This window comes from Lycorma delicatula, chromosome 4 (assembly GCF_047948215.1).
Source record: "Lycorma delicatula isolate Av1 chromosome 4, ASM4794821v1, whole genome shotgun sequence".
Taxonomy (NCBI): Eukaryota; Metazoa; Arthropoda; class Insecta; order Hemiptera; family Fulgoridae; genus Lycorma; species Lycorma delicatula.
Window position 1 is genome coordinate 210,834,487 of NC_134458.1, and position 17,675 is coordinate 210,852,161.

Consider the following 17,675-nt stretch of genomic DNA (forward strand, 5'->3'; position numbering starts at 1 on the left):
ATAAAGAAATTCCTAACAATTATATAAAAAAAAATAAATAAATAAAAAATGACATTTCTATTTATGCTATATGTAATTGCTTTATTTTATTTTTTTACTAAGTATAACACAAAAGTGAATTCCAATTTACAAATAAAATCTACAAAGTTTTATTACAAACTTTACTTTTATTAAAACATTAATCTGTGACTGTCTAGAAATGAAATAAAATAAAAATTATTATCCTGATAATTATCATGAAGAAATCCGTCAAGATTGTTTCAACTAATATAAAAATTACAACAGAACTGAGAGCATTACAAAATTTTTAATATTTTTTAGCACATTTTTTAACTTTAATACGACGCCAAGTAATATTAATAAAGCATATTAAAAAATTATAAATAAAAGTAGTGTATTTTAATTGGAAAATATTATCACATAATATCTGGGGGGAAGAAGAATATCATAAAAAAATCATAATTATGATATTACAATAGTATAATTACAACAATGAATAAACATGTATATGCATTATATTATATTTTTTGTCTTGTATTTTCTTTTCTCTAGATATTAGGCCATATATAATCACAAGAAGACAGTTGGAAAAAATAATTAAAAATTAGATACTATTATTATTAAACTTACTTCACTACAATAAGATTACTTTTTTCAATAGTAATAATAATAATGATAATTACATAGAGAATGATAATATATAAACACATAAATTATAACACACTTATAATTACTTTGAATAGGAAGAAATATATATAAATGTATTAATTATTACAATATTATAATTAATGAAATGAATTTCTATTGTTAGTTTGAAACAAGTAGCCACATAATAATAAAAATGCAAATATAAACTACCTAACTATTATTTAAAAAATGGATACCTAAATATTAGTTTAATAAAATAAAAATAAAAACAACTTTTTGGCCTGGGAAGTGAAATGGCCTGGAAAACATGGAAATTACATGGAGTGAAATAGCTAGGGAAATAACAATTTAATTAAAGTTAAAGGACTGAAAATTGTGATAATAATATTTAATATAGCCACCTTATTGAAGACTTTTTAATGATACAAAACATTTACCAAAAAAACAGTTTTTTGTCAATGACAACCAGCATATATTAGTATTCATATGATTTTAACCTTTTACAAACTGTAGGTCACACATATGCAATAGATCCATCATCTTTTGAAACAATAGTACCAATAGTTATTACGATATTCTGCTTTCCAGAAGACACAACAGCAATAACTACAAAACTTCTGGATGAAAGGAATAGAAAATAAAAGAAAGCAAAAATGTTGAACCAAAAATAGATAATTATTTTAAAAAAAATAAATTAAAAAAATTATAAATGTTCTGGAATGAAAGATTTTAATTATTTACTATTTTATTTTCTTACTTATTTAATTTTAGTTAACATTTAATTTACAATAAAACTTACCGATGGCAGAAAATTGTAGACAGCCAATTGAATTTTATAAAAAACAAAATGGATGTTTACTTGTTATAATTTCTACAAAAGACAAGTTTTATTTTTTTAAATATTTTTATTTTTAAAAATATCAATCAGTAAAGTATTAAAAAAAATTGAAAATACTTATTAGCATTTGAATAATAATATAAAATTATTAAAACAGAATTTAATTATTCTTATACACATACACATAAGATAAACAATGAAATCAAGGAAACAAGATTTAATATGAAAGATATTTTACATTCATATAAAATGTGTTTACTCAATAATTACTTGTAATTCATTCCTAATCAGAATAAAATTAACAGAAAATTTTATTTCAATCATCACAATAACCACATGAAACAGATTCTAATGATCATATATATATATAAATTAGAAAATATAAACTAACTTCTAAATTGTGTCTTACATGTCAACTAGTAAACACGGCAACATGCTTCCACTGATGTTATAAATCCAAAGAACTCTGCCAGTATGTCATTGATATCAATATTAAACAGACATTAAAAATCTTCTCCAAACTGAAAAACATTTTCAGTTCAAAAAAAAACCACTACCTGATTATCCTCCTGGTAAGAAGAATTCACCTCCAGTGATCATAAAAATATGTCTTTTTAGCCATGATATATCGGAAATTTCCTAGTCCTTGAAACTAGTGATGGAAATTTCTTAAACACCAAAATAAGGCTTGCATCCTCAATCAGAATAATAGAACACAGAGAAAATAATACTAGAATCATTATTTTAAAATGAAATGTACAAAATCTAATAAAAATAATCTCAGGCCAAAAATAACTATACAGAAGTTTCTAAACTGTAAAAAGAAAAACCCTGATTGAGACAAGAATAAAAAGGAATAATACATGGTATCTCAAGAAGCACCAATAAAACGTGTATCATGTCAGTTCAATAATATAATACAAAATAAAAATGAAAACAAAGGAAAGAATTATTTAAAACTGTACAATATATTTTCAAATACTACTTGTTTATGTGTATATACTAACTTACTAATATAATAATTATTCAATTTTAATTAATATATTGACAAAATTAAATAATAATTATTAACAATTAATTCATTAATAATTACACTAAATAACATAATTTATTATGACAAACAAAAAAAAAATAATAGAAAATAAAATAAATTTACCCATTGTGTTCTTATAAATTATTTCGGAAGAAAGAAAAAACAATTTTTTTTCTAAAAGACACTTATAAAACAGATACAATTTTACTAAAAGATGTTTAACATTATTTTTGTAACACACTACGAATTTATTTAATTATTAAAAATGTATATAACAACAATAACAATAACAACAAATTAAGTTATTATTAATTAATAAATTGAGTATGTAATAATTATTAGAATTAATTCAAAAAGTTGTCACAGTTAAAGACACAGAGAGAAGTAGTAATAGAAGTAACATTTGTAGTATAAGTTCAAAACACATAGAATATTTTACTGTTACTTTTTAAATAAAAGAATCAAATTAAAAAGAAAAATAATAAACATAAAAAATATTTACAATAAGATGTCAAGTATTAAACTATAAAGAAAAAAGTATATTATCAACCAGTAAAATAAAACCACTATTATATTATTTAAATGGCAATAAATATTATTATTTATAATAATATCTATTATAAATAATAAATTTATAAATTATTATATTTACAATTATTTAAATGACAATATACCATACATTTAAAAAGAAATCTTTTTTTAAATAATTAACGTTGAGCTGTACAACTAAAAATTAATTAGAAATGAGATTAAAATATTTAAGAAATAAATGAACAAAAACTTATATGAGGCTAATTCCTTAGCACATTTCTAAAGTGACATCTGATTGTAGTATTTATAAGTAAATAAAAAATGAAAATCACATAACTTTTTTTTTGCATAAATAAAAAATACATATACATTAAAAGTATGCATTAACAAAGATGATAAATACTGATAAGAATTACAATAATATTGTTATTAATGATAATAAAAATAATTTACCAGTAAACTTCATCACCTTCTATCGTCACCTGTAACAAACAAAAGTAAATTATTTTTCTTAAAATTAAAATTTAAAAACATTTTAACTTAAACATTACCATCTCTATTAAGTGATGTCCTTTCTTCAATACTGTAGGCGTAAAATAAAATATTACCTATTGTTTACGCCATTCTGGCATAAAGTTTTCCGTTATTTTCTACGAATTCCAAGCTAGGGTGGGTCCCGTTGTTTTGTTACAAGGAATGTTTAAATCTCACTTTGTTTCGTATTTCTGGGTCTGTAAAGTCCACCTGTTTCTATTATTGTTCTTGTGTTCGACCCTCCCACCGTCATCCTTAGCGACCGCGTCCATTCTTCTATCGAGGTATTTCTGACTACCCTTTTCATACACCCGTTATTTTTTCGTCCCCTTACTAATACATACACACACTCTCCTGTCCACTACCTGGATCTGGTTACCCCCGTTTTCTTTCGCCATCTTTTCGGCAGAGTAGATCCAACATCTCCCCAGTGCAGTCGCCTATGGCCATACTCTCCTGCATACTTTGTGGTAACATTCACCTTCAAGCAGAATCTCAAACTCATCACTACACATCTGAGATTCCATGCCTCATTCTACCACTAAACCACATCACACCTCTGTATTCCTGATTCACCGTGCGGACTACGCCCAGGACTACATAGGTATTCTTCTGTACTTGCTGTTACGAGTTCATCTCTGGCAAATATTTGTGTGCTACAGGCAAGTTCAGTTTTTCATTACTCATTACGTTAAACCATTATGTTATCATTCAAATTTGTGGAACATTCAGTTCATCATACCTATGCCGTTCAAGTTTCAATTTCACTTTAGTACAGTCACGACAGGTTACTTACAGAAGGCTGTCATTGTTCAGCTGCAACCTATTTCATGTGCTCAATTAAGTTCAGTGTGATTATATTGTAATTAACTCTTTTGTACTGTAATTTATTGTGTCCTTTTCTACGTTAAACTAGAATTACATTTTACATTATTTAATGTTAAGTTTGTGGTTCACAAATCAGGAAAGGCCAGTGCCAATTAAGATTTACTGTAATTGATGTTTCTAAGTTAATGACATTTGTTCATTCCTAATTTTTCAATATTACAGCATTTGTCAGCAATGCAATAGTTTTTCAGACACACTATGTTTATGGGTGTTATATTTTTCTAAAGTTATAATTAAAATTAAGGTGTTTCATGTTCTCTTTCAGGCTTCGTCAAAAACGTATATTGTCAAAATCTGTATTTAGAAGCGTGTACTCATGTATTTTTTCATTTAACTATCATTGTTCAGACGCTGATTTCAGCTGATGTATTAAGTAGTTTTTAAGGTTATAATAATTAACTTATATTAATTTGTTTTCATTAAAGTCCAATTTCTTTTGGCAAATACTAGCTGTGTGTTTTTTTTATTTTTTAACTTTACCCAACACCTATTAAATGCTATCTCATTTTCTATTAATAAGGGTCATTCAAAAACCAAAGAATATTTGCACATAGCACTCGTGTTATAGAAGCTGGGGGACATACCAGCAACAATGCAGTCAATAAAGTCAGTCGATACCAAGTAGCTCAATCAGTTAAGTTTTATAATTGCAAATACATTATTCATTGTTTTCATAGGCACATTCTCACATTTTAAAATACAATAAGAAAATTGAAATTCCTACTGATTGTGAAAATCAAATTCCGATCCAATTTTTAAATACATTGTGGATGTTTATAAATAAATTAAAAAGTATTTAATGTCCAATAAAGAAAGAATGAATGTTCAACATGATGACCTATCTTTTTACTAGAGAACTGGTGAAATAAGAAGACAGTGAAATTTATAAGGCTAGTTGATTCATTTTCAGAGGATTACAAAGCTCTATTTCTGTTTTTCAAGGTCTCTCCTACATAAAATTGTTCACGTACATCCTGAGTATAAAAAAATCTATGCCGTATTGTTCCTCAACAATTGCCTGAAGAAGATAAGCAAAAGGAAACATTACACTTTGAAATCAAATGTCAGTCTTGATACTTATTGATCAATATAGGAAAAAGGGTGATGAATTTCTTATTTATATTGTAACCAAAGATGAAAAATGAATCTGCAAAAACATATCAGATGTGGTTCAAAAATAAAGGCTGATGAGTTATAAATAGCGATTGGCAACAATGATTGATTCGCACATTTGCACTAGCTTTAAGTGGTCTGTTGGGCTTGTAACTGCCACATTGCAGTTACAATGTTGTTTACCTTTGCAAGAAGTAAGTTAAAATAAGTATGGTAATAACAAATACCACCAGTTGTGAAGTTCAATCAGCAATTAGATTTCTAAATGCAGGAAGACATAATGCTCCTGAAATTCACCATCACTTGTGTGAAACATATGGGCCTACTGCAATGAGTGAAGGAAAAGTGAAGCAATGGTATCATGAGTTTAAAGAAGGCTGTTCAAATGTTCACAACAAACAAAGCAATAGCAGGCCTAGTGTATAGATCAAATATCTCATTCAATGTGTGAATGCAAAATGAGAGAAAATTGTCGCTTTACGATTAGCAATCTTTTTCAAAAATTCCCAGAAGTCTCAAAGATGACTCTGGGCTATCATAAACTGTGAGCCTGATAGATGCTGAAAATCTTGATAAGTGCTAACAAAGATCATAGAATGACATCTGCATATGCTTTTCTCAACCACTTTAACCACAAGTGAAACAAATTTTTTTCCCACATCGTCACTGGTGACAAAACATAAATTTCATATTCAATGCTGAGATGAAACAACAGACGAAACATGCAGTGGCATCATTTCAGTTCACCTAGACCGAGAAAACTCAAACAAGCCAAGTTTTGAAGGAAAATCATGGCAATTGTATTTCGGGACCAAAAGGATGTGTGCTTTTGATTGATTTCATGGAACCTGTAACATCTACACATCACAACTTTACTGTGAAGCACTTTCTAAACTGCATCATGCCACTTAAAACATATGATGAGGAATTCTGAGATTAGGAATTGTTCTTCTTCACAATATCGCACAGCTGCATGCACAACAAAAATAATTCAAAAATTCGGATGGGAGATATTTGATCATCCCCTGATCTCACGCCCATCTCTTCCTACACCTCAAAAACTGGCTTACATTTCAATGATTCAAGGAATGTGAAGAGTTGAAAATCTCCATGCAAAAGTGGCTACAATCCCAGGCAGCAAAATTTTATGCAGTGGGTTTGAAGAAGCTTGTTTCATGATATCAAAAGTGTTTGGAATGAAATGGTGATGTAGAAAAACAGAGTAAAAAGGTAAGTATTTGAAACCATTAATAAATTTTACATTTTTTCAACTATTCTCATTTTGTTTCCAATTGACCCTTATTTTTGAACTCTTTGTAACATGAGAATGAATTACTAGCAAATTGTAGACTTCCCATGAAACAACTATAATTATACAAAGGCTACAGTTTATAAGGTAAGTTTTGTTATGAAATTATTTTTTTTAATTTTTATTTTGCAGTAATTTCACTGGAATAATTATTATTTACCGTGTTATGGAGATAACCATCTCTGAATCACTATTTGGATTATTTTTTTTGTATGTAAGGGATGAAGGTACAATTAGTCAAAGATGATATTGTAGTGTTTGCCAGTATATGTACCAAATTTATCTCTTCATTCTACAAAAAAAAAAAAAAGCAGTGCGACTAAAGCACTTTGGTATTCATTCAATTCAACAGGAAACAGGCAGAATTCTAGAATAAGATCAGTCAGTTAATTTAAAAATAAAATAAAATGAGACATACTGTCTTCTTTTTTTTTGTGTTTAACCTCCGGGTCTGGAGTTAAGCATTTTTTCTGCAGAGAATGAGATGAATGCTTTGTAGCATGTGTGAAAAATGCCATGCCTGACCAGGATTTGAATCCAGGACCTCTGGGTGAAAGGCCGAGGTGCTACCACTTGTGCCATGAAGGCCAGCGATTCATACTGTCTAGAAATTATTCAACTTACACTAGATATTTGGATCCTTTTGTTTAAATATCGCTGTTTCTTCAAATATATATTTCTTTAAAGTTTCTTTGGGCAGATCATCCAGTTCCATAGAAAACCGAAATGGTTCTTCAGCTACAGGCTGTAAAAATACAAAAAAACAGCATATTTATTACAAATATCCCTAACTATTAACTTAAATCATACAACATCTGAATAATAAAGAAAAGTCTGGACATCGACTTTTTTAATAATTTGGATTGAAGCATAAATACAGTTTTTTGTATGTTATTTCTATTATTAATTAAACAAATAACTTCAAAGCTTGTGCATAGGAATATGTAATGAAGTTTAATAATATATAAGAAATATGAAGACCAGGATTTTAAACAAGGATCTTTGGGTACAAGCTGAAACTGCTACTACTCCACCATGACGACTGCCATCTTTAAAACAACTTTTTATAAAAAATTCATATTTATAAATACACACAATAAAGTTAAAACAGCTTCAGTTTTCATCACAGGTGTTGTATAGATACTAGAGGTGTTGTTACCAAAATCTTATACCTTTTCTTAAAATAGTAACTATGTAATATACTCCAGTTAATCACAACTGATAACATAAGCTAGAGAAATGTATTATTAATATACTTTTATCAAGTGGTACATGAAATAGAATTACAAATAATCGGATAGAATCATATTTTTAAAAACATAAATCTTATGATTTAATAATAAAAAATAATAATTTAGTAATCAACAAATAGTAATAATATTAATAATAAATTACCTCATCTGCAGGGTCATAGTACTGTTCTAAATAAGGATGTGCTAAAGCATCTTCGACTCCAATACGTTTATGAGGATTAAATGTCAACATCTTATCAAGTAGATCCAGTGCTTTAGGATCTGCATTAGGAAAAAGTTTTGTCCATGGTACTTTTGGTTTAAATGGTAAAGACTGTAAGTAGCTCCTTGCCTAAAAATAATTTATAAAGTCAATATTTATCACTATTATATATATATATATATATATATTGTAAAAGAACAATACAAATATCTTACATCACACATCTTTAATAATTTATGATTATTAATTAACATTCATCAATCTTAAATGGTATTATTTTCAGTTGTTATGGGTGAAATTAGGTAACCACATTCATATTGAAGAAAGATTTGAACTGTTCTTGTAATCAATGTAGAACGCTGAGAGCCTCAGAGAAGTGTTCTCATTCCCTTACTTTTCTTATTGTTTATTACTGACCTGCCTCAAAATATTGAACCAATCATTACAACCCTCTTCAGGTTAGATGTAGGCACAACTGTATCTATATCTGAATTCAATCATTTAAAAGGTATTAAAAATTTTACGACAGTAGTTAAAAAAATTATTCACTGGATGCATTTGTAACAAAGTTTAAATATGAATAAAACTACTGCACTGTTCTTCTCAGGAATATGTAACAATGCTGATCACACAGATAAAATCCCATTAATGACAACAGTATTTTGCTGACCATAAAGCAAAATTTCTGGGTGTTTTATTACATGACAAGTTCTCTTGGAATAATGAAAAACTGATTTCATTTGTAACAAATTTAAAACTGAATTGTTTTGCTTTAAAGCATCTTAATAAAACAGTAAACTTGTCATGATTATTAAATATTTATTACGCTTATCTATATTCTCATTTAAAGCATAATGTCATTATGTTTAATTTCTGAGGGCTCCCTCAGAAATTCAGAACAAACTTTAAGATACAAAAATGGGCTGTAAGATCATTATCTTAGCTGATGTCTTTAAGTATGATTTGTGTAAATGAATATAAAGATAATGAAATACGTTAACTTATCCTTGTGTTTATGTTTATGAATGTGCAATCTTTGCTAAATGAACAGTTACTTATTCTTAAAAAATAACAAAATCTATTTCTATCAAACCGGACAACTGGACTGCTTCAGCTTATAAAAAATCTTCTCACTAATTTATTTAAAGTACAATTAAAAGGTTTTCTATTACAGAAACGATATTACTATCGATAAATTTTAAAATGATATTAATTAAAAATGTTTAAAAAATCCTGAATGTTCTGCATCTTTTCAAAATGTATATAAATATGTGCTCAAAACAATTTCAATAATACCTTCACAATTGGGAATTATTTTTCACTAATTTTTTATGTTTAATGAATTTATTTTATTTCATGTGTTAATTTTTTAAATGATTAATATGGATTAATATTAATATAAATAAATATTTTAATATTTAACAGACATAATAATATTAATATGGATTAATGATTTAATCATTCTACTTTTTATTTTATAATTTTGTACACATTCTTGATGCGATTCATATAATTTTTTTATGTACCAAGAATAAAATATGTATTTCTTTATTTACATTAATATAAAAATACTTCAATTTTTTAATGTTCTACTTTAACTGTTTTATCTAATTTATACAATACAGAGTTTTTTAAAGTATATGAATTCAGGCATTTACATTTACTGATAACACAGGCAATTATTAATTTTAATCTTGTACAGTACCCCATGTAACAGCTGTGGAAAATTTACTGCTACAATTCAGAATGATACGCCCTACAGCTAAACATGTTCTGAATGAATTTTTGTTTTGCTTATTTATTTCCATTTTTTGGATATTTTTAAAAATGCAATTTATATTTTTAAACTACAATTTAAAATAAAAATGTTATTTTATTAAATAGAACATTTTTTTCAAAAGGATTGTGGTTAATTCCTAGAGGAGTGCATACCAAAATGCCTTTCTTATCCTTACAAATTGACAATAATAGGAATTTTACAATAAAATTCTGAATTAAAATGTTACCATTAAAACATAAAATTACAATAAATATAAACACTTATATTCTTCAAAGAATGTGTATTTATTTAATATTTAATTACCCACGTCTATTAATTTTTAACAAATTATTCATCTCAAAAATTGTCAAAACATTCCTAAAATTAAAAATAACAGTCAAGGACCCCCAACATTAAACAAAATTTTACAATGATAACTTTTCAAACTATTTATCACCTTTTTGATCCTATGTACTTTCTGATGAATAAAGTTTTTAAAGAACCGTTATAATCAGCATTTTGCAAATAAGAAAATTAAATTTTACATTTAAAAAACTTTGTTACTTTATCAAATTATTTATATAATTGTAATTAAATTATTAGTGTTACAGTTAATATAGGCAGCACCTACTATTCCTTTTCTGCTAATTAAAAAAAAAAAATCCCCCTTACAATCTACCTGTGAATTAATTAATTTGGTTTTATCTTTAAATTATAAATTTAATAATTTTAAAATATTAAATTGTTAAAAATTACTAAATTTAAATTATTATTAAATTTATTAAACTAAATTAATTTATAAATTAGATTTTTCTCTAATTTCCTACATGTTGTCATTTATTTCAAAACTTTTTAATCTTTCATTTTACACAATTTATAGTGTGTTTAAAAACTCCTCTGCTACTCTGCTATATTAGATATTACATTTTGATTTCTTATGACTTCATATGCTCCAAAAATGTTATTTTAAATGATCTGTTGAGTTTCTTATGTAAATTCACATCAGTCACATTTCCTTAAGCAGGTGAAATAATTCATAACTACATAAATTAATTTTTTTAATACATTAAGATCAAATAAAAATATATATCCAAAATTAAAATTCTGAGAAAAAACACAGTTTAAGAAAATACACCGAATTTTATATGTATCCTCCTATTGTAGACAGTTACTGAAATAAATAGAAAACAAATAAACCCTCAAAAACCAATAACAAAAAAAAATTCTACTTACCACTAAAAGCTGCTATTTTAATTGAGTGTAACATTAAAAAGTAACTCAATTTAAAAAAAATAAAAATATAAAAATAATATATTATAAATATAAATAAAACATTTATATTTTTAATGTATTTATAGCAAAAATTTGTATTTTGTTCTTTTCATCTAATATAATATATATAATCCTCATGAAAGCATGTAAAATGAGTTACTACTCTACAGTAAATATCCATTATTCAAAGAAAAATTCCCAATCAATGAACTGATTGGTTCAGATACTATTAATGAAATATCAAGCAGGTTTAGGGTAGAAGATTCCTTTCTCACAAACAGACAAGGAAAACAAAGATGTAAGAAGGAAATCACTCTTATTCAAGGTCATTTACTAGTAAATAAATAAAAATGAAATTAATTCTACATTGTTACCCAAGATTCTGGTGGATAACAGGACCATTGAGAGGTGGAAGAATTTGATTATTTTCTCGTCATTTTTTTTTTATATAAGGCAAGAGAGTATCCTCAGTTTGAAAGTCAGCAGATTAGAAAGTTTTGTTAGCATACTAATTTGCAACCACCTAAATGCAAAATTAAAAAATGTTCTGGGGTTGTTTTACGCACATGAAGGATACACTTTTCAATAGAGGGAATAATGAAAAACGTAATCAAAAATACAAAAATTGAAAAAATGGTTGTTCTCACTTAATCAGAAGATCAAAAATCTTTTTAACTTCCAATAGAACCTTGTCTCATGGCAAACATCCAAGAAAGTGATAAGATGTCTTAAAAAACAATAGAATTCAAGAATTGCAGCTGAGCAAGAAGAAACTTTCCTATATTTATGAGATATTAAAAATTTATGAGTTTTAGTGAAATAACATAAAATATGACATAAGCCATATTAAGTTAATTACTTCTGTACAGTATATGTGTTCGGTTTCAAAATGAAAAAAAGTAACAGCTCTACGTTGGTAGAGTTGATGTCAAAAAGGATAAATTAACTAATAACAGCAAAATTGTGACATAAATAATACATTTTAATAAATTTCATTATTGTACATATTTTCTAGTAAAAATTAATTTTATCTTGAAAAAACAAATTATATTCAGATTAATTTGTTCCTTAATGTAGTTATAGAAACAGGATGAAACAACTATGACTGTTCTAAAGAATGATCAACATAATAGAGTAAAAATTACCTTGTCATTAATAATGCATTCCAAATCTTCAGATGATGGTGAGCCAAGAACTCCAAGAATATGATTCAATTGATCCAAATAATGTTTACCAGGGAATATTGGCCTGTTAGATAACATTTCAGCCAATATACATCCAACTGACCAGATATCAATTGATTTTGTATAACCCTGAAAGTAAGTAAAACAATTCAGAATATTGTAACTTACAGTAGCATTCATAATACAAATATTTCTATTTTTAAAATTAAAAATATTAAAGAGATAAATAAGCATTAATCTTTTAATTTTTGTATTTTCAACTGCATTGTATTGTTAAAAATTAACAGTACTCCCACAAAATTACAAAATCTATATTTTCTACAATTCCAATTGAAAACCGAAACTATTAACAAATAAGTAAAAAATGTGGACAAGATCCAAAAAAGTTGAAAAATATTTTATGAAAAGACAACACAAATTTTAAATTAATAAATTTAAATAATATATTATTTAAATTACAAATACCTGTAAATATTAATCTATCAATTTTTATGAACGTATATTAAATTACTTTTTTTTTACCTGAATATTTTTAGAAATTACTAATATAATTATAAAAATAATGATATCCATTGAGTCTGTTGATTTAAGATCATAGCCCAAAAGAAAACATTTGCTGAAAAAAATATATATACATGTATATATACGTAATATCTTACGTACAACTTGTTGCAAATGCTAGAAAAATTGACAAGGATTTAATAAGATCAAAAATTATAATGAAATACTACACTGGAACAAGTACTGAATATATCTGGGATGTGAAATTTTGATTCGTGGCAAATCATCCCACTACTTTTATTAGGTAAAATTGAAAGATTTAATAATAACAGTAGTACTAACAGAAGAGATTTGAGAAGTAAAGTATAAAGAGAAACCTTAATAAAATTTTATAAAACAGCATAAGTTTCAATTTTTCTGTATAGAATGGAAATGTAAAGTCTTATTAAGCAATCTAAAAAAGATTCATTGCACTATTAGTTTTATATTGTAAATACAGAGATTAATTAGATATTTTCAATTTTAGTGAGAGAATTAAAAGTTATGGAAAAAATTTGACAGACCAAATGTAAAAAATAAATGATGAAAAAAAACAGTTACATGGATAAATCTATTAGAAGGTAAGTTGATAGATTGAATAGTATAGGTAGAAAATCCAATTGTAGGTAATCCAAGAAGGGCTGGAAAGACCAGTATAGTCATAGCTGGTACTGGCCCAAAACATAAAGAAGAATTTAAATAAATTTCCTGAAGTATTCTTTTACATCCATGCAGTCAAGAGATGATGTTCATTTTACATTGTTGGGGTTATTCTTAGTTTCCCCGCATCTCTTGTTGGACCACACATCAAGTTTCAATCAGACACAATCATAATTTTGTTATTAGTAGTCACTTGAATTGATCAAATATTAAGGTTTGTGAAAAAATGTATGAAAGAGAATTTCATGTGATTATCAAACATTACATTCTGAAAGGTAAAACTACAAAAAAGCCTGGCTTTTTAAAATAAAGATAAAGCCAAGCTGATAAACGTTATGGTGAGGAAGAAACTAAGCGCTGTGATTAAAAAATCAAAATCAGATGCTTGGAATAAATTAATTTCTGACTTGGATTCCGACCCCTGGAGAAGAGGCTTCCAGATAGCAACTAAGAAGCTGGGTAGACAGCTCCCCTGCTTGTCTAGGGAGCAGACAAAGAGTGCGATAGTATCCATTTTCTGTACTGTGGAAAAGGAGTGGACTGAGATGCTCATGATGAAGTACACAAGTTCTCTCTAGGGGAGTTACAGTTAGCGACGAAAAAGATCAATAAAAAGAAAAGCCCAGGTCCAGATGGGGTGCTGGGGTCAGTAATAAGAAGATTGGCAGAGTGCCATGTCTGGGCCCTGTTGGAGGTGCTGAACGTGGCTTTTGGAAGGAGAGACTTCCCCTACAACTGGAAAGTTGCAAGGTTAGTCCTGGTCCCTAAACCTGGAAACCGGATGAAGAGAATAAGAATTACAGACCTATATATCTTTTATAATTCAATAGGAAAACTGTACGAACAGATGATTGCTAGACAGATACTGGAGGAGACAGAGCTCTCCGGTGGTTTCTCAGAGAATCAGTACAGCTTCATCCAGGGGTGCTCTACTGTTGATGCTATTAACTACGTGATGCAATGGGCTGCGAACAAGACCACCTGAACAAGGAGGAAAAGACAAATTCCTGTGCTAATTTTCCTGGACATACAGAATGCATTTAATAGCATTCCATGGTGTGTGGTGTTGGATGCATTGCGAGCAAAAGGTGTAAGCAGATACTTGTTGGCAGTCATCAACAGGTATCTGCATGAATGAACTCTACTGGTGGATACAGAGGAAGGACAGGAATACTTTAATATATTTGGTGGGCCAATATTTGGTTCTTGGGCCAATATTTAGGAATGTGGTGTATGATAGCCTTCTGTGCATGGAGTTACCAGGGGGCTCTGAGATGGTCGCGTAGGCTGACAATTTGACCCTGTTGGTGGCTGAAAACACAAAGGACTGTTGAAGAGTTGGCCAATGACACTATAAAGAAAGTCAGAGGCTGGCTCAGAAAAAGGGGAATGGAGCTGGCTCCTAACAAGACGGTGGTGTTGCCAATAGTTGGCCGACAGAAACTGAGGGATATGGCTGTTGTAGTAGATGGACAAATAATAAAGTAGGATAAGGTAGTTAAGTACTTAGGGGTACTCTTGGAGAGATCCAGGAAATTTAGTACCCATGCCAGGGAGACTGTTGCAAACGTTGAGAGGACCATGACTGCTCTAAGGAAACTGATGCCGACAAAGTCTGAACCAAGAGCAGGTGTAAGGAAGCTTATTTTATCAGTAGCAACATCTGTACTGTTATATGCGGCCCTGGCCTGGAGGTTAGTTTGAGAAATTAAGAGGAGCTGTCGGCTTTTACAGTGATTCCAGCGTAGACTGGTGATCACATCAACTATGGCATATTGGCAGTATCCAGGGAAGCAGTTGGAGTAATAGCCAGTGTGCCACCGATCAGCCTCAGGATTAATTTGATTTGCAAAATTCACAATGGGGTTCCCAAGAAGCAGGCAAACCAAATAATGCTGGAAGAATGGCAGGCGTCCTGGGAAGCCTAACTAAACGAGCATGAACCAGTCATCTGATTCCCCGACTTGAACCCTGTGTCCGGAGGGGTTGTGGGGGGTGTCATACTTCCTCACGCAGTTCCTCTCGGGCCACAGGGAATTTGAGGCATACCTAAACAGGTTCATAAGAAGATCCTCACCTGACTGTATACATTATGGAGCAGAAGGTACTCTGGAATATGTGTTCTTTGTTTGTGGCAGATGGAATGCTTTTAGAGTCTCGCCTAAACTAGCCAGCTTGACACCAGAAGATGTGATATAATTTATGATGAAAGAAACTAGACAATAGGAACTGGTATCAAGTATGGTACCAAATATTCTCAGTACAAAGGAAATAGAAGAGAGAACTGGAATGCTGGCTGGCTGAGCTAGGTACTCGGTAGGATTTTTACAGTGTCGCCAGTGGAATGATAGTTTCTGGGAAAAGTGAGAGAGGCAGAAGAGCACCACTGGAGAACAAAAGTGTGAAGAACAGCTCCCTGCTGAGCTGTTCGCTGATCCGCGCTTGCATGGATCAGGAATGCTGATGATGTACAGGGACTGAATCTGAAGGCTCCCATCGGGACTGTGGTAATGCTTCAATGCCGGTCTGGCCCAGGACTGGGGCGTTGGTGAGGGGGTTTAGGTTTAGTTGATAGGGCGCAGGAACATATACGCACTTTAATTAACACCTTGCGGAACCTGTGGTGAGTCTGACACTGCTCCTTATAGGGCGTATGTAACTGGTATTCCCCCTCCTCACAAAAAAAGTCCATTGATTACAACAGTTTACAAATGGTTTGGTTATTTTCAGATAAGTCATGCGCACAATCAACAATCAATGTTCCAAATAGGCTGTTGGGATTATAACTACTGAGAACATTGAAAAAATTCATGACGTGGTGATGCTGGGCAAATGCTTAAAAGTGTGCGAGAATCTCTAATGAAAGGGTGCATTATAATTTGCACAAATAGTTACAAGTGAAAAAATTGTCTTCAATGGGTGCTGCATTTGCTCACAAGTAATCAAAAGTATGAACAAATAAACATCTTTAAGCTTGGTTTGGGACTGTTTCAATATAATCAAGAGGATGTTTTGTATTCATAACAGCTGATGAAACCTGGATACAATACTACCAATCTGAAACCAAGGAACAGTAAAAAATAGTGGGTTGTATGTAGTCAGGAAACTTGCTCCAAAGAAGGTGAGACCCATTCCATCACCAGAAAAGGTGATGAGTCACTATCTTTTGGTATGCTCATAGCATAATCATTGAATTTTTGAAGAGTCAAACAATAACTGGACAACATTATGCATGGAGCAACATCTCTAAATGAGGAAATAAAGAGAAAGGCAATCTATCTGACAAAGAAGTTTCTTTTTACGAAGACAATGAATGCACCAGCTCCACTCTTCAGCAAAATGCAGAAGATTATCTTGAGAATTGAAAAAAAATGTCCTCAAAAAACTGTCATATTTTTGTGTAGACTTATCAAATACCCTTCTCCTCATATACATTCCATTTAAATGATTATCAATAATAAATTTATTAAATAAACCAACCTAATACAGTAATAAAACAGAACTCACCAATTCTTCCAGAACTTACACCACCTTTCATTGAATCCTTTCAATAACTACATCATCTTCATATTGATTTATAATAAATTATAACTTATGCAAAAATAATATTAGTGCACAAAAGGAAAAATATAAAGAAAATTGTAGCTTATGGCAGAAAAATTGTATGGTCTCAGACCCCAGCCTCAGAATATAAAATAAATATATTCAAGATAGTTCAAACTTAAATAAATTGCCATATTCATAATCTATTTGATGGCTCATCATGTTATGAATGAATTTAAATTTTGGAGTGTTATATTTTTCTTATTATTTTTTTAATCTATATTATTTTTATTACCATTACTGCTGAGAACTCAAGTGTCCTAAATTATTTTCTATATTTGTTATTTTATGTTAGTTAAAAATATCAT

At 29.3% G+C, this 17,675-nt stretch overlaps 1 protein-coding gene across 2 annotated transcripts in view; it reads right to left on the reverse strand.

Moving 5' to 3' along the window:
• Positions 1–3,242: 3,242 nt before the first annotated feature.
• The window catches only part of LOC142324261 (mitogen-activated protein kinase 1), a 466,575-nt gene continuing 452,142 nt past the window's right edge, over positions 3,243–17,675 (reverse strand). For both annotated transcript variants that reach the window (XM_075365137.1, XM_075365138.1), the window contains 4 exons: positions 12,526–12,693; positions 8,290–8,478; positions 7,519–7,639; positions 3,243–3,532 (listed from right to left, as the gene is read on the reverse strand). In XM_075365137.1, coding sequence (XP_075221252.1) covers positions 7,520–7,639; positions 8,290–8,478; positions 12,526–12,693 — 477 coding nt within the window. In that variant the 3' untranslated portion in view covers positions 3,243–3,532; position 7,519. The remainder of the gene's footprint in view (positions 3,533–7,518; positions 7,640–8,289; positions 8,479–12,525; positions 12,694–17,675) is intronic.